The 25,828-nt window shown below is 44.4% G+C and overlaps 1 protein-coding gene across 2 annotated transcripts in view; it reads left to right on the top strand.

The window, feature by feature from the left end:
• SLC26A8 (solute carrier family 26 member 8) overlaps positions 1-21,279 on the top strand; it is an 81,205-nt gene extending 59,926 nt beyond the window's left edge. For both annotated transcript variants that reach the window (XM_009451129.5, XM_009451131.5), the window contains exons 12-20: positions 2,225-2,320; positions 3,744-3,850; positions 3,931-4,000; positions 5,033-5,125; positions 5,248-5,379; positions 9,318-9,683; positions 13,320-13,374; positions 13,472-13,656; positions 20,459-21,279. In XM_009451129.5, the coding sequence (XP_009449404.4) occupies positions 2,225-2,320; positions 3,744-3,850; positions 3,931-4,000; positions 5,033-5,125; positions 5,248-5,379; positions 9,318-9,683; positions 13,320-13,374; positions 13,472-13,656; positions 20,459-20,899 (1,545 nt within the window). In that variant the 3' untranslated portion in view covers positions 20,900-21,279. The remainder of the gene's footprint in view (positions 1-2,224; positions 2,321-3,743; positions 3,851-3,930; positions 4,001-5,032; positions 5,126-5,247; positions 5,380-9,317; positions 9,684-13,319; positions 13,375-13,471; positions 13,657-20,458) is intronic.
• Positions 21,280-25,828: the final 4,549 nt, after the last annotated feature.

The raw sequence follows: 25,828 nt of genomic DNA, 5'->3' as shown, positions 1-25,828 counted from the left end.
TTACAGGTGCACGCCACTACTGCCTGGCTAATTTTTGTATTTTTAGTAGAGACGAGGTTTCACTATGTTGGCCAGGCTGGTCTCGAACTCCTGACCTCAAATGATCCACTAACCTCAGCTTCCCAAAGTGCTGGGATTACAGGCGTGATCCACCATGCCTGGCACATCTACAGTTTTCTAGATTTAAGATTTTTTTTTTTTTTTTGAGACAGAGTCTCACTCTGTCACCCAGTCTGGAGTACAGTGGTGTGATCTTGGCTCACTGTAACCTCTGCCTCCCAGGTTCAAGCGATTCTCATGCCTCAGCCTCCCGAGTAGCTAAGAATACAGGCATGTACCACCATGCCCGGCTAGTTTTTGTATTTGTAGTAGAGACAGGTTTTTGCCACATTGGCTAAATTGGTCTGGAACTCCTGGCTTCAAGAGATCTGGCTGCCTCAGCCTCCCAAAGTTCTGGGATTACAGACATGAGCCACTGCGTCTGGCCAAGATTTAGGATAAATTTCTGAAAGTAAAAAAAAGTTTTTGTGTGAAAACATATCAGCATTTCTGGATATACTGTCAAGTGATTTTCTAAAAGGGCACCGCCCTATTTCAACAACCATGTATAAAGGGTAATATCAATTATTTTATTTTTTTGAGACAGGGTCTTGCTCTTTCACTGGGCTGGAGTGCAGTGGCACGATCACACCTCACTGCAGCCTCCATCTCCCAGGCTTAAGTGATCCTCCTACCTCAGTCTCCTGAGTAGCTGGGACTGTAGTCGCATGCCACCACACCTGGCTAATTTTATTTTTTTTGTAGAGATGGTGTCTCACTATGTCACCCAGGCTGGTCTCGAACTCCTGGGCTCAAGTGATCCTCCTGCCTCAGCGTCACAAAGTGCTGGGATTACAGGCATGAGCCACCACACTTGGCTATCAGTATTTTAAATTTGCTCATTTAATTTGATAAACAAAATGGTATTTCATTAGTAAATCATTACAGTATATTATGATTCAACATGAAGAAAAGCCCAGTTGGAATTGTTTTAGAGTTTCTGTGAGTGTAAGTTCTCTTAATTTATCATCCCATCTGAGAATGGTTTCTAGATAAGGTAGGTAACAGATATGTCAAGCAAACCAGACAAGGCAAGGCCAAGTAGCCAAAGGCACCAGCTCCCACGGGTCTTGTTCCACACACCAAAAGTAACAGAAGCAGAAGGGGATAGATGACTATAACCTTTAGCTATGCCTGGCGAGATGTCAGAGCCCTGGCACCTGTGAGTGGTCGACTTGCGGGTTGGGAAAAAGAATTTACTGACAATAGTATAGGTTTGAAAAAGGAAAGTTTATTAGAAGGGAAGAACACTGCGAAAGGATGCAGTGAGGCGCCTCAGCAAGAGGACTGAGTGCGCTATGGTGGGTTTTCCTTAGGAGCATTCATAGACCTTAAGGCGGGAGCTTAGGGTTGTAAAACGAGTTTCAGCACAGCATTCCAGAGATGTATAGAAAATTTTGTTACTTATAAAAGTTGAAAGAGGCCTGGAATCACATGCCAATTTGAGATATTAGGGAAGTTTGTTTACTTCTAAATTCCTAGATAAGGGGTTTTGCCTCCGGATGGCCTGTCAGATGGTCATCAGGTGGTCTTTGCTCCCTTTTAAATTGCTCAGATAAGAAGTTTTTGTCTCCGGGGCCTGTTCAATGGTAAGGAGGTGATTTTCACTTTCCTCAAGTTACTCTTCCTCTCACTGTCTATGTGAGTAATGAACTACCTGAATCTAAAAGGGGCTATTGTCAGCTTTCCTGGCTGAATCAGTCAGGCCTTGACGTTGGCCTGACCTTGCCTTGTGTTTTTGGCAAATTAAGGAGGAGAGCAAAGAAAAATGTAGAGACAAAATTAGCCGTGAGTGATGGCACGTAGTCCCAGCTACTTGGGAGGCTGAGTGGGGAGGACGTCTTGAGCCCAGGAGTTCAAGGCTGCAATGAGCTATGATAGCACGCCACTGTACTCCAGCCTGGGCAAGAGCGAGACCCTGCCTCAGAAAGGAAGAGAAAAGAGAAACGTAGAGAAAATTTATTTGATTGGACAATGAGTTGGAACATAGACATGGTATTCATATAAAATATCAATGCAAAATGTCTCAAAGTGGCAAGGCTAACTTTTTGTGATTCCTTGGTGGGGATTTGTGAGTTTTACACTCCAAAGGGAAAATGAACCAGGATTTATCTTTTCCCCACAGGCTGTGCTGGCTGGTATTATTCTGAGCAACGTCATTCCCTACCTTGAAACCATTTCTAACCTACCCAGCCTGTGGAGGCAGAACCAATATGACTGTGTGAGTGTAGATGCCCTGGCTGAGGAAGGGGAGGGCAGAGGGAGGTTGGAGAGAGGGAGAAAGAACAAACAAAAGAGATCTGCCATGGACCTAAAGAACACAAACAACTCTTTGATGCCTAGTACTCCAGTTTTGCTTTAAAAAGGAGAGTCAAGGTTGTTGGTACATGAAAACATGAAGACCTCATTCCAACTATGCAAAATTAAATGAAAAGGATTAAGTGGCTACGGCTACATCCAAATCTAGCAAAAAGGGTTTGTCGTTCATCGCATATTTGGATAACTTTTTTTTTTTTTTGAGATGGAGTCTCACTCTGTTGCCCAGGCTGGAGTGCAGTGGTGTGATCTCAGCCCACTGCAACCTCTGCCTCCCGGGTTCAAGTGATTCTCCTGCCTCAGCCTCCCGAGTAGCTGGGACTGCAGGAGCCCACCACCATGCCCGGCTAATTTTTGTATTTTTAGTAGAGACAGGGTTTCACCATATTGACCAGGCTGGTCTCAAACTCCTAACCTTGTGATCCACGTGCCTCAGCCTCCCAAAGTGCTGGGATTACAGGCGTGAGCCACTGCACCCAGCCTTGAATGACTTTTAATCCAGTTAATGTAAATACATTTCAGGATAGGAGTCTCCAATCCCAATAAGGGAAGGTGTTGTCTTGTCAGGCAGAATAACTGCTGGAGCACACTCCTCTCTGGAGCACAAAACCGGAGGTCAGAAAGGGGAAACAGCAAGAAATAAAAGGTGGAGGATAGAATATGATGAGAGGAGGACCCAGGAGAGGCAAAGAAATATGAAAGGGGATGACTTTTGGAGCCAGATCCCTGAGGAGCTAAGAGGGGATGGGTCCACTGCACAGATAGTTTCTATTCCAGGAGGAGGCATAACACTTCCAAAGGGACGGAAGAGAATGAGGAAACATTGAGTATAGACACTGACAAGTGGCAGGTGGTGAGGAAAATATATATTTAAGGAATTTCAGCCGACTTTTCTTCTGTGAAGATGAAGTAATGGAGAAGGTGCTGGGGTAGGGGCCTGAAAAGGATGGTAAAGATTTGCAACAACTCTTATACGTCTTAAAATAGCAACTACCATTTGGTGAGTATTCTAGTTGGCTTTGCAAATGGTATTCCTAATCTCAACAAAGCCTATAAGGTAGACATTATTACTATTTTGCACATGAGGAAATTGAAGTTTTGAGAGAGATTTGAAGACAGAGGCGACCAGGGATGCATAAAAGAATTGCTAGGCATCCTGGAGGGCCCCATTGTTTGTCATGGCACCAGTCCATGTGGCTATGGAATATTTCTCTAAAGCCCAGGTGTAGTAAGGGAGAGGGTGAAGGAGAGTTGAGAAACAGGACTGATCATTTTCTCAGTTGAACTTGTTTTCATGATCATTTTCCCCTCATTCCCTTTTCCATAAGGCTCTTTGGATGATGACATTCTCATCTTCAATTTTCCTGGGACTGGACATTGGACTAATTATCTCGGTAGTTTCTGCTTTCTTCATCACCACTGTTCGTTCACACAGGTACTTTGTCTCAGGTAATAGGAGGTTAACAAGGCAAGGTAAGCCAACTCTGACCTAAAGGCAAGTGCATTTCCTTTCAGAGCTAAGATTCTTCTCCTGGGTCAAATCCCTAACACCAACATTTATAGAAGCATCAATGATTATCGGGAGGTAAGAATCCAAATGGGTCCCATTTCTCTGCCTAAGGGATAGGGTGGGCCCCACCTCATGCTTAGTTTTTCTACAAAATCCCTTGCCATTGTTTCCTGCACTGCAGATACACATTTACAAAGGAGGGGGATGTGATGTACAGTGGTAGAGATGGGTTCTTTGTTTTTATTTTTTTTTTTTGGAGACAGAGTCTTGCTCTGTCACCCAAGCTGGACAGTGCAGTGCAGTGGCTCGATCTTGGCTTACTGCAACCTCCACCTGCCAGGTTCAAGCAATTCTCCTGCCTCGGCCTCCCCAGTAGCTGGGATTACAGGCGCGCCCCATCATACCCGGCTAATTTTTTGTATTTTAGTAGAGACAGGGTTTCACCATGTTGCCCAGGCTTGGACTCCTGAGCTCAGGCAATCTGCTTGCCTCAGCCTTCTAGAGTGCTAGGATTACAGGCATGACTTAACACGCCCAGCCAAGACGGGTTCTTAAGTAGCTAAATTCTTATAGTATTGCAGCCAGTTAAAGATCATTTGTAAATGTACTTTAAGGAGAGTTTGGCCAAGAAAAAGGAAATGAAGGGAGAAAGAAGACAGCAGGAAAAGCAGAGGGTGAAAATGGGAGGAAATAATTTTCTAGTTCTTGTCTCTAATAAAGAAGAATACAGGCCGGGTGTGTTGGCTCACACCTGTAATTCCAGCACTTTGGGAGGCCAGGCATTTGAGACCAGCGTGGCCAACATGGTGAAACCCCGTATCTACTAAAAATACAAAAATTAGCAGGGCGTGATTGCAGGTGCCTGTAATCCCAGCTACTCAAGAGGCTGAGGCAGGAGAACTGCTTGAACCCGAGAGGTGGAGGTTGCAGTGAGCCAAGATCGCGCCATTGCACTCCAGCCTGGGCGACAGAGTGAGACTCTGTCTCAAAAAAAATAAAAAAATTAAAAAGAAGAATACCGACTCTCTAGGAGCTTCTAAGGATATATTATTCTTATTCCATAAAATAACTGAGAAATTTCCCTCAACTTCACATTTTGTCTTGCAGATCATCACCATTCCTGGGGTGAAAATCTTCCAGTGCTGCAGCTCAATTACATTTGTAAATGTTTACTACCTAAAGCATAAGCTGTTAAAAGAGGTATCTGCCCTCCTGCCCGCCTTTCTCAACCTGCCCACTCCCCGCCACTGGCATCTCTCTCCCACTCTTTCACCTTCTGTTCCACCATTGTCCCTCTGGATGAGACCTCTCACGTCTTTCAGGTTGATATGGTAAAGGTGCCTCTTAAAGAAGAAGAAATTTTCAGCTTGTTTAATTCAAGTGACACCAGTCTACAAGGAGGAAAGATTTGCAGGTGTTTCTGCAACTGTGATGATCTGGAGCCGCTGCCCAGGGTTAGAAATGCCTTTTCTTTCCTATGTTTTTGTCCATATTTTATAAACAAGTACACTAGTCATTTCTTAAAAAAAAAAAAATCAAAACCTCTAGGGGATTTTGACTTTTAGATGGACCATGAAGAATTCAGAAATTAAGATACAAGGTTCCTCTCACCTTGGAGGCTTGACTGAAAAAAAAAAGGCACAAGATTCCCCCTTGAGGTTCAGGTTTTCACAAGAAAGTAGGTGGGAAGTGTTCTGACTTCTACTGGTTGAACAGTGACCAGAGAACAGTTTGCCTGTTGAGACTGTAATTCTGTAGTTGCACCTATCTCCCTGGCTCTCAGCGGCCAAGCTTTAGATTTCTGAAAATAAGTGACTTAAAGATTGTTTTCTGATTCCAACTAGGGCAAGGTCAAGGTTGCTGGGCTTCTCAAGGATCTGCCAGGGTCTCCTGATGTCTTCCTGTGGCCAAGAAAATGATGATGGGAGATGGGGGAAAGGAGCGGGGAGGATGAGCACAGGCTGCTATTTCAGATTGGAATTTTACAGCATTTGGAGGTTACTTTCACTGACGAGAATTACAAAGTGTTCATTATTTCCAAACCGGACTTGATCTAAGTAGTCCCTTCCCCCAGAGCAGGATTGCTCATTTCTAGCTTTTGGGTCTTTCGGCAATCACCTAGTCTACAGCACTCACTCTGGAGGGGCAGTTCTCTCTATACACAAAGATTTACATCCTGCCCCGCAACACACACACACAAATGCCTCCACCCGCCATGCAGGTGCTTGCAAAACCCTGAGCATCCACTCTTGTTCCCATACTTTCTAATGGAGCATAGGTTCTACTGAGCTACTGAGAAGGGGTTTCACCATGTTGGCCAGGCTAGTCTCGAACTCCTGACCTCAGGCAATCCACCTGCCTCAGTCTCCCAAAGTGCTGGGATTACAGGGGTGAGCACCACACCTGGCTTGTTTTTTTCTTTCATAATAGTGGTATATCTTAAGATTGACAAAATAGCATAGTGAATCATGCAATATAGCATATAGCTGTCTTTTAAATTGTATGTTTAGATTCTAACAGCCCCAAGTAGCTGGGATTACAGGTACACGCCACCATGCCTGGCTAATTTTGTATTTTTAGTAGAGATCGAGGTTTCACCATATTGGTCAGGCTGGTCTCGAACTCAAGACCTCAGGTGATCCACCTGCCTTAGCCTCCCAAAGTGCTGGGATTACAGGCGTGAGCCACCACGCCCAGCTAGATTCTAACAGCTCTTAAGACGTCAAGTAAGGGGAGATTGGCATGAGCTCAAAAGTCAGAAAAACTTTGTGGTAGCATCAGCCTGTGCTGGGAAATTTATGAAAGAATTTTGGATTGATGTTGGGTAGGAAAAAAGAGGATTCCCAGTCCATGGACAGGCTTCGACAAAGACACCAAGGTAGAAATAAACATGGGGCTCTTAGGATAGAGGCTTAGCCTGGGAAGTAAGGTCAGGCAGATAACACATGAGGGGATTGTAAGAAAGATAAGAACGTAGAGTAGATGGAGGAGAGAAAAGAAGGATCTCGGATGGCCAGGCGCAGTGGCTTACGCCCGTAATCCCAGAACTTTGGGAGGCTGAGGCAGGCGGATCACCTGGGGTCAGGAGTTCGAAACTAGCCTGGCCAACATGGTGAAACCCTGTCTCTACTAAAAATACAAAATTAGCCCGGCATAGTGGCTCATGCCTGTAATCCCAGCTACTCAGGAGGCTGAGGCAGGAGAATCGCTTGAACCCAGGAGGCGGAAGTTCAGTGAGCCAGAATCTGTGCCACTGCACTCCAGCCTGGGTGACAAGAGCGAAACTCCATCTCAAAAAAAAAAAAAAAAAAGGTGGCTCTCAGAGAATTCCCTCTGCCTAGAGGAGCTCGCATCTCCCTGCCACTGAGCCAACCCTGGCCTGTTCCCCAAATGCCTGGCCCCAGTGACCTCAAGCCTTGGGAACAGCTCTCTCCTTTGAACTGCAAACTGCAGCATTATCATCTATCCGCACCACTTTTCTTTTCTTTTCTGCTATACAATATATACTACCTCATATTGTTTTTAGCTTTAAATTTTTAAAATTTATTTCACAAGCAACATTGTTAGAATAACATTAAAAAAAAATAGAAACATCACCCAGAATTACACCACTCTAGCAAAGGAATTCTTCTCATTATTCCTTGTGCTTTATAGTTCTCGTCCATATATATTCTTACTTATCCTTTTTATTTTGAGATGGAGTTTCACTCTTGTTACCCGGGCTGGAGTGTGATGGTGTGACCTTGGCTCACCACAAACTCTGCTTCCTGGGTTCAAGCAATTTTCCTGCCTCACCCTCCCGAGTAGCTGAGATTACAGGCATTTACCACCCTGTCTGGCTAATTTTGTATTTTTAGTAGAGATGTGGTTTCTCCATGTTGGTCAGGCTGGTCTTGAACTCCCAACCTCAGGTGATCTGCCCATCTCGGCCTCCCACAGTGCTAGGATTACAGGCGTGAGGCACACCCCCAGCTTTTGTTTTTTTTTTCTTTTGAGATGGAGTTTTGCTCTTATTGCCCAGGCTGGAGTGCAATGGCACAATTTCAACTCCCTGCAACTTCTGCCTTCTGGGTTCAAGTGATTCTCCTGCCTCAGCCTCCTAAGTAGCTGGGATTACAGGCATGCACCACCACACCTGGCTAACTTTGTATTTTTAGTAGAGATGGAATTTCGCCATGTTGGTCAGGCTGGTCTCGAACTCCTGACCTCAGATGATCCACCCACCTCAGCCTCCCAAAGTTCTGGGATTACAGGTGTGAGCCACCATGCCTGGCCTTACTTATCCCTTTAATGAACGTGTGCACACTGCCAGGTAGAGTCTGGTTCCTGTAAATGCAGAGTCCACATTTGCATCCTGCACATCATTATGTTCCTGGTCCTTGGTACTGTCCTTAAGCTATAGCAGGCAGTCTGGGCCTTTAGGAGGTTGACAGCAGTGGTAAAGACAGCCTTGCTCATGTAATTTTTTTTTTTTTTTTTTTTTTTTTGGACATAAGGTCTCACTCTGTTGCTCAATCTGGAGTGTGGTGGTGTGGTCACAGCTCACTGCAGCCTCAACCTCCCAGCCTCAAGCGATCCTCTCACCTCAGCCTCCTGAGTACCTGGGACAATAGGCGTGTGCCAGCTTTTTTGGGGGGGGGGGCAGAGGGGCACGACAGGGTCTCACTGTGTCACCCAGGCTGGAGTGTGCACTGGTGCAATCTTGGCTCACTGCAACCTTCATCTCCCAGGCTCAAGCAATCCTCCCACCTCAGCCTCCCCAGTAGGTGGGGCTACAGGCTTGCTGACATGCCCAGCTATTTTTATTCTTTTTTTTTTTTTTTTTTGTATTTTTTGTAGAGATAGGTTTTTGCCATGTTGCCCAGGCTGGTTTCAAACTGCTGAGCTCAAGGGATCCACCTGCTTCGACCTTCCAAAGTGCTAGAATTATAGGCATGAGCCACTGCACCCAGCCTTCAAGTGCTCTTTGTCTTAAGGAAGTCTGAAAGGAGACTGTTGCACTGATGAAGGAAGAGGGTGCTGAGACGAGGGACTGATGGGAAAAAAATACTTCACACAAAGTATTAGTAGGCACTGGAGACTAACTAGGACCCAAGCATGAGGAAAAGGAGTAAAAGATGTTTTAAGTCTGGCTCACTGGGACAGTGATGAACATCAGAAGTTGGGAGGGGGGTGTCGTGGGTGGTGAAGATGAGGAAAGATGACTGTGGTGGCTTCAGTTGTGAGCTTGAAGTGACAGATATCCAAGTAAAAAATGCACAGTACCTACTCTCGGGAGAAGTTTCATGAGAGAGGGACATGAGCTGGCAGAGACAAGAAATAGCATCGTTGCAAGTCCTTCCGGCCCTTGTTGGTGTCTTACCACAGCCCTCCCTTAACTCTGTCATCCCAGATTCTTTACACAGAGCGATTTGAAAATAAACTGGATCCCGAAGCATCCTCCGTTAACCTGATTCACTGCTCACATTTTGAGAGCATGAACGCAAGCCAAACTGCATCCGAAGACCAAGTGCCATACACAGTATCGTCCGTGTCTCAGAAAAATCAAGGGCAACAGGAGGAGGTGGAGGAAGTTTGGCTTCCTAATAACTCATCGAGAAACAGCTCACCAGGACTGCCTGATGTGGCGGAAAGCCAGGGGAGGAGATCACTCATCCCTTACTCAGATGCGTCTCTACTGCCCAGTGTCCACACCATCATCCTGGATTTCTCCATGGTACACTACGTGGATTCACGGGGGTTAGTCGTATTAAGACAGGTAAGTACTGAGGAGGCCTTGGCAGGAGCTCTGATCCCCCTCCTACCATCCCAACCCCACCCTGATCCTGATTGAATTCTGTTAGTCACTGATCAGCTGCTATGAGACTGCTAGGCCACCAGAGCCTTGGACACCGAAGGCAGTATAATATAAGGTCAATCAAAATAAAAAGAGAATGAACCAATTCTTTTTTCTTTTTTGAGATGGAGCCTCACTCTGTTGCCCAGGCTGGAGCGCAGTGGCACAATCTTGGCTCACTGCAACCTCCACCTCCCAGGTTCAAGAGATTCTCCTGCCTCAGCCTCCTGAATAGGTGGAACTACAGGCATGTGTCACTATGCCCTGCTAATTTTTGTATTTTTGGTAGAGACAGGGTTTCACCATGTTGGCCAGGTTGGTCTCAAACTGCTAACCTCAAGTGATCCGCCCACCTCGGCCTACCAAAGCTGTGGGATTACAGGCGTGAGCCACCATGCCCAGCCTAAAATGAACCAATTCTGATGTATTGAGCTGCAGTTGGTTTGGTAAGCATAAAACATTATTATTTCTCAAGAAATGAAAAACAGGACACTCTGAACTTCACTGAAACAGCAATCTGTGCCACGCCCAGTAACTCCCAGAACATCCTGGGAGTCAGCTGCAAATTTCTTCAAGGAATAGGTCTGAATGCTTCAGAAAAAAAGCAGCTCACCAGGAATTCTCCACAGTTCAGCTGATCTGAGCCAGCACTGTAAAAGGCACTGGGCTGTCCTGTACTCCAGTTTGAAGAGGTTGGGATGAAATGACACCTCAAACTTGGGGCTGGCTGTCCAGTACCTGCAGGGTCTTCCCCACTTCCTTCCTCACTGACACATCTTCAGGTGAGAAGGACAGGGATGATTTTCCCTTCAAAAGCTGTGTCCCTGGGTCCTGACTTCTTTTCTACTCTTGGGTTTCTCTAACAGTTCTCTTTTGTCTTCCTCCTATATGGTACAGACAGTTTAAGTGCACAGCTAACCATATTGATGTCATTGTTTAATGCCTCATAAGTATAATATTCCTTTTTAGCCAGCTTATCCCAGTTTACAGCACTCTGTCTCCCTCTTGGTGATGGCTCAGGTTTGAACATCCTGAACACTCATGGTGTTTGAGTGCTTCTTTTGAGATTTGTGCGCCTCTTTTGAGATTTGTGCCTTTGGATGGTTTTCCTTCTTTTATCCTCAGAACCTATTTTGTCATATTTTCTTACTCCTAAGGGAATACGACTGCCTCTTAAGTGAGTCCAGCTTCTCTTTGGTCTGGGGCAAAAGGAAGCTTTTCATAGCAGAAAGAACTCTGGTTTGCAGTCTGGGATGTATGCTCTGTCTTGGCTCACTGTCCTTCTGACCCGAGGCAAGTTACTAAATTGAACTGGGTCTCCCTTTCCTAATCTACAAAATGAGAGGTTTGGAAGAGATTAAGAGCTTTCCCATCCATGAGATCCTTTTATTTTTCAACACCGTTTTCTGACTCAATTATACTTTGAAAATCTGTTGTTATTTGGGCTTTTCCATCTTATTCTACTGGGCTATGTTCTCCCCTCCTGGTCTTGGGCTGTAGTTGTTACTTTAGATTTTATTCAGCCCACGTTACTGAGTGTCTACTACATGCCAGACTGAGCTGGGCACATGTATATACACTATCTCATGTAATTTTCACAACTGCCTTGAGAGACAGGCCATACTTTTCCCTAAGAGTCTGAGGCTCACAGCTCATAAGTGGCCTGTCCAGCATTGAAACTTTTAAGTATCTGACTTTATATCATACTTCCTCTCTGTTCCATGGTATAGTTGTGCCATTGTCTCCCTTGCTCCTCCTCTTTTTGTAGAGGCACCATATGTTCTGGTCCTTGGCAGCACCCTCCCACACCTGGCCCATGTTGATGACTTTCTGTTCCATCCCCAACATGGAGACAATGTCAGACGCCTTTCACTTTCAGCCTTCAGAGATTCATGGTGTACTTTTGCACTCTAAAAATACAGGTTTCTTCATTTCCTTTGTAGTTGTGTATACTGCCTCCTTATTGGAAGAAATCATTCTATTTACTTTATAATTGAAAACTAGAACCTAAGAAAAATCCATCAGTCCATTTTTTTTTTTTTTGAGACAGCATCTTGCTGTGTCGCCCAGGCTGGAGTGCAGTGGCATGATCTCGGCTCACTGCAATCTCCACCTCCCGGGTTCAAGTGATTCTTCTGCCTCAGTCTCCTGAGTAGCTGGGACTACAGGCGCACACCACCACACCCGCATAATTTTTGTATTTTTAGTAGAGACGGGGTTTCACCATATTGGCCAGGCTTGTCTCGAACTTCTGACCTCGTGATCTGCTTGCCTCAGCCTCCCAAAGTGCTGGGATTACAGGCATGAGCCACCACGCCCGGCCTACCCATCAGTCCATTCTTATTGGAGACAGCCACTCAGATTAAACTTCTTCCTAATTCATGGGACTTTCCTTTTCCAGCACTTGTCATTTAGAGTCTGTTGTGGCCCTTTGCCAAATGACTTTGTGATTTGCCATATGATCAAGAATGACTTCATTTCCTCTTGGTAGTGAAAGAAGCAGAGTTCGTTTCTTTTGACACTTTAACTTAGTGCTCAGGGTTGGTGTCTACTTAGTCTTAAGTATTAAAGTCGATATTGATTTGCTTTGAAGTGAACTTCAAGATTTATTGCCCCACAGTGTATATATTGACTGAAGTAAACTTGAGGACAGTAGCTGATGTTTACTTATCTGATAGTAAACATCTGATGTTTTACTAAAACCAAATGCAACTTTGCAAGGCAGCTCTGAATGTGACCCTCAGGGTTTCTGAATTCCGTTCCCTACTGCATCACTTGAGCGTCTCTGAGCCACATCTTGCTTCCTCTGCTCAGTAAACTCCAGGGGGAAGGGGGGTCTCATGCAAACACTAGGCCATCATGCCAAAATATGGTTGTTTGAGATGACTCTCCAGAGTGTTTGCCTCACACCTGTGCCTGTCTCTATGCTAGGGCTTTCCTCCTGCAGACGTCCTGTCTTGATGTATACTGTTTATCCCCTTGAGACTATGGGCAGCTCTCCCTCCTGCTCCCCACCCTCACATGACGCGGTCTGATTCTCTTTTGCATTCCCAGCACTGTAGATGTTTTCCGGCATAGAGAACTCCACTCATCAAATGTTTGTAGAGCTGAATTGGGATGCAAGGTACATATACCCCCAGACAAGTGAAGGGCCAAAGGGGTTTTAAAACTCAGCTAATTGGCTGGGTGCAGTGGCCCACGCCTGTAATCCCAGCATTTTGGGACGTCGAGGCAGGCAGATCACGAAGTCAGGAGTTCGAGACCAGCCTGGCCAATATGGTGAAACCCTGTCTCTATTAAAAATACAAAAATTAGCCAGGTGTGGTGGTATGCACCTGTAGTCTCAGCTACTTGGGAGGCTGAGGTGGACAAATCACTTGAACCTGGGAGGCGGAGGTTGCAGTGAGCCGAGATCATGCCACTGCACTCCATCTGGGTGACAGAGTGAGACTCTGTCACAAAAAAACCAAAACAAAACAAAACAAAAACTTAGCTAATTAGAAGGCCTTTCCTAGCAAGTATAAAGCCTTCTGATACTGGTTTTCTCTCCCCCCGCAGATATGCAATGCCTTTCAAAACGCCAACATTTTGATACTCATTGCAGGGTGTCACTGTGAGTATCCTTCACCCTATGAGAGGGCTGTTTTGCACCCTGGGTCCTCTGCTCCCCAAGTATCTGACATTGTGTGTGTTCTGGGTTTGGTTTTTAGCTTCCATAGTCAGGGCATTTGAGAGGAATGATTTCTTTGACGCTGGCATCACCAAGACCCAGCTGTTCCTCAGCGTTCACGACGCCGTGCTGTTTGCCTTGTCAAGGAAGGTCATAGGCTCCTCTGAGTTAAACATCGATGAATCTGAGACAGTGATACGGGAAACCTACTCAGAAACAGACAAGGTCGGACAAACAGACAAAGCATGAGGTTGGGGGAAGGGATTGAGGGCAGTGGGGGGATGGGTGAGGGGTGGCTGGGGGCTGGGAGTCAGGATACCTGATCAGATAGAGGAATAATGTCCAGGAAAGGTATTTAGTATGGCTGTACCAGAATCTGGGATGTTGAAATGCACCCTCACCACTTGGTAAATAGCAGTGGATCTGAGCAGCCAAGTGCCCTCACTGTCATGGCATCAGGGTTCCATTCAAGAAATTTCCCTAACTGAAGAGAGGGTTTGCCCAACCCAGCACAGACCTCAAGGATCCTTCTACGGCATTCTTGGTTAGTGTCTATTACCAGTTGCTAAATATTCTAAATGTCTCCCCTAGCTATACCTTTAGAATTCCTCCCCACCCCACCCACTCTTGGGATGAATAATAATACTAATGAACTAGCAGAGATTCAGATCTATAATCTTGTCTAATACCTCAGCTTTATTACCTTTACATTGTTGTGGTATGAGATTTACTCAAGCTGACCAAATGCAAAGGAGAATAATATATAAGTCTGAATTTTCAGCCTTTTATTAATACTGAGACCTGGCTGAGTGCGATGGCTCACGCCTGTAATCCTAGCACCTTGGGAGGCCGAGGCAGGTAGATCATGAGATCAGGAGTTCGAGACCATCCTAGCCAACATGGTGAAACTCCTTCTCTACTAGAACTACAAAAATTAGCCAGGCATGGTGGCGGGCACCTGTAGTCCCAGTTGCTTGGGAGGCTGAGGCAGAATTGCTTGAACCCGGGAGGCAGAGGTTGCAGTGAGCTGAGATCACGCCACTGCACTCCAGCCTGGGCGACAGAGTGAGACTCTGTCTAAAAAAAAAAAAAAATACTGAGACCTGGGCCTACTTTAGCATTTTCAAATCAGTACCTGTGTAGGTTAAAGGTTTCCAAAAACAAAAAAAGGAAATTAAAACAGATGGGCACTAAAATATTATCTAATATTATCTAATGACTAGAAATCATTATTAAACAAAGCCTAGTTGATGAAATGAGACACCACATCTGAAACAGTTAAGACCGTACAACGGGCGGGCGGGATGGCTCACGCCTGTAATCCCAGCACTTTGGGAGGCCAAGGCAGGCGAATCACTAGGTCAGGAGATCGAGACCATCCTGGTGAAACCCCATCTCTACTGAAAATACAAAAAAATTAGCCGGGCGTGGTGGCACGCGCCTGTAGTCCCAGCTACTTGGGAGGCTGAGGCAGGAGAATCGCTTGAACCCAGGAGGCAGAGGTTGCAGTGAGCCGAGATCGCGCCACTGCACTCCAGACTGGGCGACAGAGTGAGACTCTAAAAAAAAAAACAAAAACACACACACACACACACAACTAGTTAACTGGTAGTTAATAAAAAACAACTAGTTAACTAGTAGTTAATAATTAGTAATGACTAATTGGTTTGAATTATGCAGTCTGCTTTTACTATAAATGGAAGTTTCTCTATTTTTTAATTTATAATTATGATACTCGATATATTTGTTTTTACATATTTAGTCATATCTATTAATATTTCCTTTTCTTATTATATTTACTTTTTATTTAGAAAGTCATTCCCTCTTAGAAGGTAAATAAGACACATTTTCTAGATTTTTATGTTTTTATTTTTTATATGTTATACTCTTTAATGTAAATAGAATGTATTTCAGTATACAGGTATTGAAGGGTAATCTTTTTTTTTTTTTTATTTTTGAGACAGTCTCATTCTGTCACCCAGGCTGGAGTGCAATGGCATGGTCTCGGCTCACTGCAACCTCTGCCTCCTGGGTTCAAGCGATTCTCCTGCCTCAGCCTTCCAGGTAGCTGGGACTACAGGCGCCCGCCACCACACCTGGATAATTTTTGTATTTTTAGTAGAGACAGGGTTTCACTATGTTGGCCAGGCTGGTCTTGAACTCCTGACCTCGTGATCTACCCGCCCCAGCCTCCCAAAGTGCTGGGATTACAGGCATGAGCCACTGCACTCAGGCTTAATCTTTATTTTTTATCTATGTAGCTAACTATTTTGGGCTATATGCCATCTATCTTAGTTCATTAGTGCTACTATAACAAAATATCTGAGACTGGGTAATTTGTAAATAATAGATATTTATTTCTCACAGTTCTGAATGCGAGAAGTCCAAGATCAAGGTCCTGGCAGTTTCAGTGTCTGCTGAGGGCTTCTTCCATCTTCTCTCAGCAGCATCTCCACATGGCAGAAGGTGGAAGGACAAAAGGGTTTATGCTAGCCCTCCAGCCCTTTTATAAGGCACTAATCCATTCACAAGGGCAGAGCCCTTATGACTTAATCACTCCCCAAAGGCCTCACCTCTTAATACCACCACAATGTGGATGGATTTTGGAAGCCACACATGCAAATCATACCACCATCCAACCATCTATTGAATAAGCCTTCTTTCCCCTACTGATATGTTATTTTCATAAAATATTATATTCTTATGAAAACTAAAGTGTATTTCTAGTTTAGTTGTGGATGTCATTTTTCTGTATAGCTTCAGTATCACAGTGTTTTTTGTTTTTGTTTTTGTTTTTTGAGACAGAGTCTCACTTTGTCGCCCAGTCTGGAGTGCAGTGGCACAATTTCGGCTCACTGCAACCTCCGCCTCCCAGGTTCACATGATTGTCCTGCCTCAGCCTCCTGAGTAGCTGGGCTTACAGGCATGTGCCACCACACCTGGCTTATTTTTGTATTTTTATTTGAGACGAGGTTTCACCATGTTGCCCAGGCTGGTCTCGAACTCCTGACCTCAGGTGATCTGCCCACTTTAGCCTCCCAAAATGCTGGGATTACAGATGTGAGCCATCGTGCCTAGCCATCACACTGTTTTTATTAGTATTGCTGTATAATACACTTTAACATTTGGTTAAGAAGTCCTATGTCATCAGTGTTCTATTTCAAAATTTGCTAAGTCATTCTCACCAATTTATTCTTCCAAACCAACTTTTGAATCTTTTGTCAGGTCCCCACCCCACAAAAACAAATCTTATTGAAATAATCATTAGAGTTGTATTAAAAATATAAAATCCCTTGAGAATTTATATCTTTATAGTATTCATTCTTCTTATCCAGAAACATGAACTGTCTCTACATTTATTGTCTTCTTAAATGTTTCATTCATAGTAAGGTTTTGTGACTTTCTTCACATGGGAAAATCTTAGATACTTTATATGTTTTACTTTTTTGTTTTTTTGAGACAAGGTCTCCCTCTGTCACCCAGGCTGAAGTGCAGTGGCATGATCACAGTGCACCACAGCCTCGGCCTCTCAGGCTCAAGCAATCCTCCAACCTCAGCCTCCTGAGTATTTGGGAGTACAGACGCACACCACTATGCCCAGCTAATATTTGTATCTTTCACAGAGACGGGGTTTTGCCATGTTGCCCAGGCTAGTCTTAAACTCCTGGGCTCAAGCAATCCACCCACCTCCACCTCCCAAAGTGCTGGGATTACAGGCATGAGCCACCACACCTGGCCATTTCCATTATATTTTCTAACTGGCAATTGCTAACATATAGGAAACTCATTGGTTTTTATTAAATTATTTGGCTACCTTTGTGAATCACTTTACTATTCCTAAGAGGTTTCACTGTTAATTCTTTGGGTTTTCCAAATAGGAAAATATTTTCTAAAAATAATACTAATCTCTTATGTTCCAATTGTTAGAATTCTTATTTCAATATCATATATTATTGCATTAACTAAACCTCTCAGAACAAGTAATAATGATGAATGTTGTCTTATTCCTGAATTTAATGAGAAGGATCCTTGTGTGTCTCTATTAAGACTAGTGGTGGCCAAGTGTGGTGGCTCATGCCTGCAATCCTAGCACTTCGGGAGGCCAAGGAAGGCGGATCACTTGAGGCCAGGAGTTTGAGACCAGCCTGGCCAACATGACAAAACCCCGTCTCTACTAAAAATACAAAAAAATTAGCTGGGCATGGTGGCGCGTGCCTATAACCCCAGCTACTCAGGAGGCCAAGGCATGAGAATCACTTTAACCCAGGAAGCAGAGGTTGCAGTGGGCTGAGATCCTGCCACTGCACTCCAGCCTGGGCAACAGAGCGAGACCCTGTTTCAAAAAAAAATTAAAAAATAAAAGACGAGTGGTGATGCTGGTTTAAGATGGACATATCAGCCAGCCGTAGTAACTCATGCCTGTAATGTCAGCACTTTGGGAGACTGAGGCAGAAGAATCACTTGAGGCCAGGAATTTCAGAGCAACCTGGACAACATAGTGAGACTCTTATCTTGAAAAAAAAAATTAAAAATCAGCCAGGTATGATGGTGCATACCTGTAATCCTAGCTACTTGGGAGCTTGAGGCAGAAGGATTGCTTGAGCCCAGTAGTTTGAGGTCACAGTGAGCTTTGATTATGCCACTGCACTCTGGCCTGGATGACAGAGTAAGACCCGGTCAAAAAAAAAGATGGACATTATCTACTATGTTCTTAAAAAATATTTTCCTAATGTACTAACATTCTTATATTAAGACTTGGTATTGAATATGTCAATTGTTTTCTACTATTTAAGATAGGGAAGACTAGGAGAGGAGCAAGTTCTATTTCATGTGTATTGAATTCAAAATGCCTGGCCTCACGCCTGTAATCCTAGCACTTTGGGAGGTGAGGCAGGTGGATCACTTGAGGCCAGGAGTTCGAGACTAGCCTGGCCAACATGGTGAATCCTATTCTCAACTAAAAATACGAAAATTAGTCGGGTGTGGTGGCGCATGCCTGTCATTCCAGCTACTTGGGAGCCTGAGGCAGGAGAATCACTTGAACCTGGGAGGCGGAAGTTGCAGTGAGCCAAGATCATGCCACTGTACTCCAGCCTGGGCAACAGAGTGATACTCTGTCTAAAACAAAACAAAACAAAACAAAAAAATTCAAGTGGCCTATTAAACATTCAAATGGAGATGTCAAGAATGGAAGTGAATTTATGAACCTGCAGATCAGGGGAAGGGTTATAACCAAAGAATCATCAGCATCAGCATATAGATGGTAATGAAAATTATGGGCCCAAAATAAAAGTCCCTATGGAGAGAGCATAGATAGACAAGAGAAAGGTCCCAGGATCAAGCCCTGGGGCATACCAACATCTAGAAGTCCAGTAGAAGGAGAGGAGATAGCAAAAAGACCAAGGAGCAGCAACCAGGAAGGAAGGAGGAAAAGCAGAAGAGTGTCATATGGTGGTCGTGAAGAAAATGTTTCAGGAAAGTTGAAGTGTTTAATTTTGAGGAATGCTGTTACAGGCTGATTCAAGGCTGATGCAAGGCCTGTGGGCACCTGCTATGTGACAAGCTCAGTGTCTGGTACTGGGGATATCAAGAACCAGGCCCTGTCATATACCACAAGGAGCTTAGAGTCTAGTAAGGAGTAGGTTTGTAAATAAATAAAGAATATGTTACTGGTACTATGATGGAAGTGTGAATGAGATGTAGTTGGAACACAAAAGAAGCTGTGGTCCTGCCTGGTCATCTTGGCTCTGAATCTGGGGTGATGACTAAGTGGATGTGGACAAGATGGAGGAGGACAAGGTAGGCAAAGGGAATGGCATGCACAAAGCTGAGCAGTAGTCAGGCAACTCTGGGTAACTTTATGGTGAGAGCAAAGGGCGGGGACCACAGCTGGAATAAAGCTAAAGAAGAATGGCAAGAGGCCAGGTCACACACAGCCTTATATGCCCTGTCAAGGATTGCACTGGGGGTTGGCAAGACAAGTAAGATCAAGAAGACAAGATGTTTCAGAATGTTGTTAAGTCCATTGCTGTTTTAAATGGTTGGTCATGAAATCCGGTCTAGCTAGAAAAGCCAGAGAAATTCTAAGTTGGAAATTGATTGAGTCTGAAGAATAGTGAGTAACTGAGAAACCAGAAGGTAGAAAGAAGTTGAAAAGCAGATTTATGGATGATGTCATTGTCATTTTAAAGAAAATTTAAAAAAAATTTTAATGAAAAATAAATAAAGGTTGGGCGCAGTGGCTCATGCCTGTAATCCCAGCACTTTGGGAGGCCGAGGCAGGTGGATCACTTGAGCTCAGGAGTTTGAGACCAGCCGGGCCAACATGGTGAAACTCTGTCTCTACTAAAAATACAAAAATTAGCCAGTCGTGGTGGTGCATATCTGTAGTCCCAACTACTTGGGAGGCTGAGGCAAGAGAATCACTTGAATTCGGGAAGTAGAGGTTGCAGTGAGCCAAGATCATGCCACTGCACTCCAGCCTGGGCAACAGAGCAAGACTCTGTGTCAAAATTAATAATAATAATAAACAGAAAAGTAGATTTAGGCAAGAAATATTTTCTACTCTGCAAGGAACCCATGGTTCTGGTACCTTAAGTCCTGTTGTATTCTGAAATTCCTTGACTGCTCAAAAATTAAAATTCTGGGTTTTTTTGTTTGTTTGTTTTTTGAGACAAAGTCTCACTGTGTTGCTCAGGCTGGAGTGCAGCGGTGCAAACACAGCTCACTGCAGTCTCAGCCTCAAGCAATCCTCCTGCCTCAGCCTCCTGAGTACCTAGGACTACAGGCATGCGCCATCATGCCCAACTAGTTTTTTAAATAATAATAATAATAATTATTATTATTATTATTATTATTTGTTAAGATAGAAGTTTCACTATGTTGCCCAGGCTGGCCTTGAACTCCTGGGCTAAAGCGATTCTCCTGCCCCAGCCTCTCAAAGTGCTGGGATTAGAGGTATGAGCCACTGCGTTCAGCAGAAGGTTAAATTTAATTAGAAATTTTAATCCACCTAATTGTATTTCAGAATGACAATTCAAGATATAAAATGAGCAGCAGTTTTCTAGGAAGCCAAAAAAATGTAAGTCCAGGCTTCATCAAGATCCAACAGCCTGTAGAAGAGGAGTTGGAGTTGGATTTGGAGTTGGAATCAGAACAAGAGGCTGGGCTGGGTCTGGACCTAGACCTGGATCGGGAGCTGGAGCCTGAAATGGAGCCCAAGGCTGAGACCGAGACCAAGACCCAGACCGAGATGGAGCCCCAGCCTGAGACTGAGCCTGAGATGGAGCCCAACCCTAAATCTAGGCCAAGAGCTCACACTTTTCTTCAGCAGCATTACTGGCCTATGTATCATCCGTCTATGGCTTCCACCCAGTCTCAGACTCAGACTCGGACGTGGTCAGTGGAGAGGAGACGCCATCCTATGGATTCATACTCACCGGAGGGCAACAGCAATGAAGATGTCTAGGAGATGAACTAGAAATAAGGGGTCAGATAATGCTGGCAAATCCTCCTACCCAAAAAGGGGTCAATTGTCCAGAGACCTAGACTGGATACGAACTAGCAGTACTTCCTTCCTGACTGTGACTCCTACTACCTGCCAGCCTTCTTCCTTGCTCTGCGCTGGGATCATACTCCCAAATCACATTACTAAATGCCAACAATTATCTCTGAATTCCCTATCCAGGCTCCCCTCATTTCACCTTCAGCATATATTCTAGTCATGAATTTCCTTCTTCACACACCCCGCATATCTGGGCTTTGTGCCAGACCATCTCTAACTTAATCCTCTCATCCCTGTTCCCCTTTCTCCAAAGAGATGAAGCTCAAATAAAATGTATAACTCTAGTAACATTTGGATCCTTCCTGCGCCTTCTCCCTTCTCTGTATTCTGTATCCTGAAGGAAATGTCAAATGGGAGGGATCCTGGAAGGGAGTGGACATCATGGAGAAGAGATGAACAAGAAAAAGAAAAATTAAGTAGCATTTGTATTTTATATGCAAGGTATTTTCCCTGTACTGATAGGGGAAATGGGGAAAACAGGCAGGTTAATCCAGGCCAAAGGTAAGCCAGCCTGTGAGACTTGTAGTGCCAGGTCCTGCTAAGCTGAGAGCACTTTTGCTGTCATTCTCAGAGGTCAAGATCTTATCCTGCCACTGGTTTCATAAGGCCAATTAGTAGTACCAACTGATGGGAATTCCCTTTCTGGAACTCTCCCTGGTGTTCAGATTCACATTCACCATTGCTTCTTTCTTACAAGTTTTTAAGATATAGGCAATTTGGAATCTGTACTCTTGGTGCACCGAGGAGTTAAAATCTGTGACAGCCACAACCAGCCTAGAAGTTGGAAAAGTCAATCATTACTAGTTTTGTCCAAATCCATTCAAAAAATTTCCCCCTTCCCCATTTAAAATATGTCTAGTATTAAAGTATGACCAGAATAAAAATATAGACCCCTGGGCAAAGGTATATGAAATCCTGAATTTTATTTCCAGCTCAAAAAACATGAGTCCTCCTGTTTGGGTACTCCATTTCTCTTGTTAAGTGAAATAAATCTTAGTTAAAATATAGATTTCTTCTATCATAGAGATAGCACATGCATTCACTCATTCTACAAGCATTTTGTTACATGCATCTGCTACATGCATAGCACCTTGAACTGTGAGGTAGGTAAAATAATATTATCCTAATTTATACATGCATAAACTGAGATATAATGTGCAATATGACCTTGTAAATACAAAAAGAGGTAGGGGCCGAAGTCACAAGCTTCATTGTTTCATGTTTACTGAACACATTCATTGAACACCTACTCTGTGCTAAGCACTGTCCCAGGTGCTGAAGATATAGGATGAGTATAGAACAGATGACAAAAATAATTACAAATTGTGAAAAGCAATAAATTACAAATTGTGAAGGTGAAACACAAGAAACTCTTGGGGCATGTATCAAGAGACCTGACCTAGTCTTGAGTCTCAAGGAAGTTCTTCCTAAGGCAATGACATATGACTTGAGATCTGAAGGATGAGTAGGAGATAGGCTTAAAGCAAGTTCCAATGACTGCTAGAAGAGCAGGACCAAATGGGAGACCAAGAGCGGTGGCCATGGATGAGAACAGAAGCTGAATATCCTGGGGCACAACTAGATGGAGGCTATGATACCAAGGGCTCAACTAGAAATGTCAAACCAGGAATAAGTTGTCAGGATGGCAGGGACAGGCACAGAAATCTGCCAAAGCCAAGGAAATATTTCACATTTATAACAGGAGACTAAGAAGTGCACAGAGAGCCCAGTTTCTGCGGGCTGCTGCCTTCTCACTCCAGTTCCCTTCTAGTCCCATGTATCCATTAGAGTAAAGTCTGTAAACACAGAATCAATGGCTTCTGACACTTGCACCATTAAGTCATAGAGTCTAGACTTGGGTCCTTTCTGCCACAACTGCAACAAGGCTGTATTAGTCTGTTTTCACTCTGCTATAAAGATACTACCTGAAACCAGGTAATTTATAAAGAAAGGAGGTGTATTAGATCATTTTCATGCTGCTGATAAAGACATATCTGAGACTGGGAAGAAAAAGAGGTTTAATTGAACTTACAGTTCCACATGGCTTGGGAGGCCTCAGAATCATGGTGGGAGGTGAAAGGCACTTCTTACATGGTGGCGGCAAGAGAAAATGAGGAAGAAGCAAAAGCAGAAACCCCTGATAAAACCATCAGATCTCGTGAGACTATTCACTATCATGAGAATAGCATGGGAAAGATCAGCCCCCATGATCCAATTACCTCCCCTGGGTCCCTCCCACAACATGTGGGAATTCTGGGAGATATAATTAAAGTTGAGATTTGGTCGGGACACAGCTCCCAAACAAATCATTCCACCCCGACCCCTCTAAATCTCATGTCCTCAAGTTTCAAAACAAGTCATGGCTTACCAACAGTCCCCCAAAGTCTTAACGCATTTCAGCATTAACACAAAAGTCCACAGTCCAAAGTCTCATCTGAGACAAGGCAAGTCCCTTCCGCCTATGAGCCTATAAAATCGAAAGCAAGCTAGTTACTTCCTAGATATAATGGGAGTACAGGTATTGGGTAAATACAGCCATTCCAAATGGGAGAAATTGGCCAAAACAAAGGGTGTACAGGGCCCATGCAAGCCCAAAATCCGGTGGGGCAGTCAAATTTCAAAGCTCCAAAATGATCTCCTTTGACTCCAGGTCTCACATCCAGGTTATGTAAGAGGTGGGTTCCCATGGTCTTGGGCAGCCCCACCGCTGTGGCTTTGCAGGGTACAGCCTCCCTCCTGGCTGCATTCATGGGCTAGTGTTGAGTGTCTGTAGCTTTTCCAGGTGCACAGTGCAAGCTGTCAGTGGATCTACCATTCCGGGGTCTAGGGGATGTTGGCCCTATTCTCACAGCTCCACTAGACAGTGCCCCAGTAGGGACTCTGTGTGGGGGCTCCAACCCCACATTTCCCTTCTGCACTGCCCTAGCAGAGATTTTCCATGAGGGCCCCGCACCTACAGCAATCTTTTGCCTAGGCATCCAGGCATTTCCACAAATCTTCTGAAACCTAGGCAGAGGTTCCCAAACCTCCATTCTTGACTTCTGTGCACCCACAGGCTCAACACCATGTGGAAGCTGCCAAGGTTTGGGGCTTCCACCCTCTGAAGCCACAGCTCGAGCTCTATGTTGGCCCCTTTTGGCCATGACCAGGGCAGCTGGGACACGGGGCACCAAGTCCCTAGGCTGCGCACAGCACAGGGACCTGGGTCCGACCCATGAAACCACATTTTCTTCCTGGGCCTCCAGGCCTGTGATTGGAGGGGCTGCTGTGAAGGTCTCTGACGTGGCCTGGAGACATTTTCCCCATGGTCTTGGGGATTAACATTAGGCTCCTTGCTACTTCTGCTGCCAGCTTGAATTTCTCTCCAGAAAATTGGTTTTTCTTTTCTATCACATTGTCAGGCTGCAAATTTTCTGAACTTGTATGCTTTGCTTCTTTTATAAAACTGAATGCCTTTAACAGTACTCAAGTCACCTCTTGAATGCTTTGCTGCTTAGAAATTTCTTCTGCCGGATACCCTAAATCATCTCTGTCAAGTTCAAAGTTCCACAAATCTCCAGGGCGGGGGCAAAATGCCACCAGTCTCTTTGTTAAAACATAACAAGTGTCACCTTTGTTCCAATTCCCAACAAGTTCCTCATCTCCATCTGAGACCACCTCAGCCTGGACTTTATTGTTCATATCACTATCAGCGTTTTGGGCAAAGTCATTCAACAAGTCTCTAGGGAGTTCCAAATTTTCCCACATTTTCTTGTCTTCTTCTGAGCCCTCCAAACTGTTCCAACCTCTGCCTGTTACCCAGTTCCAAAGTTGCTTCTACATTTTCAGGTATCTTTTCAGCAGCAACCCACTCTACTGGTACCAATTTACTGTATTAGTCCGTTTTCATGCTGCTGGTAAAGACATATCTGAGACTGAGAAGAAAAAGAGGTTTAACTGAATTTACAGTTCCACATGGCTTGGGAGGCTTCAGAATCATGGAAGGAGGCAAAAGGCACTTCTTACATGGCGGTGGCAAGAGAAAATGAAGAGGAAGCAAAAGCAGAAATCCCTGATAAAACCATCAGATCCTGTGAGACTTATTCACTATCACAAGAATAGCACAGGAAAGACTGGCCCCCATGATTCAATTACCTCCCCCTGGGACCCTCCCACAACACGCGGGAATTCTGGGAGACACAATTAAAGTTGAGATTTGGTGGGGACACAGCTAAACCATATCAGGAGGTTTAATTGACTCACAGTTCCACATGACTGGGGAGCCCTCAGGAAACTTACAATCATGGTGGAAGGCAAAGAGGAAGCAGGCACCTTCTTCACAAGGTGGCAGGAGAGAGCAAAAGGGGAGCTGCCAAACACTTTTAAAACCACCAGCTCTCGTGAGAACTCACTATCACGAGAACAGCATGGGGGAAACTGCCCCCATGATCCAATCACCTCCCACCAGGTCCCTCCCATATGGCAACTGCAATTCGGATTACAATTCAAGATGAGATTTGGATGGAGACACAGAGCCAAACCATATTAATGGTAAAATATTGGCTTTGATGCATGACCTCAGAAAGACCAACCAGATGCTTGGACTATACTCCGTCTTTTAAAAATATTCTGGTATAAACCCATAGCATTGAGCCCCTCCCAAAGTAATCAAATAAGGAAAATTGATTAACTCATCGTAAATAGTACAGCACTAAAGAAAGGGTAAAGTGATTAACAATTCAAAGGCTAAGTCTTCCAACATGCAGATCACCCAAAATTCTAAGCCATTTCAAACTTTACCAAATGGTATAGTTTGGATTAGTTAGCTCACTTCTTGCAGCATGGTCATCATGG

The sequence above is a fragment of the Pan troglodytes genome, chromosome 5 (assembly GCF_028858775.2).
Source record: "Pan troglodytes isolate AG18354 chromosome 5, NHGRI_mPanTro3-v2.0_pri, whole genome shotgun sequence".
Classification (NCBI taxonomy): Eukaryota; Metazoa; Chordata; class Mammalia; order Primates; family Hominidae; genus Pan; species Pan troglodytes.
Note: the sequence above shows the minus strand (reverse complement) of the source record. Positions and strands in the feature narration are given on the sequence as shown.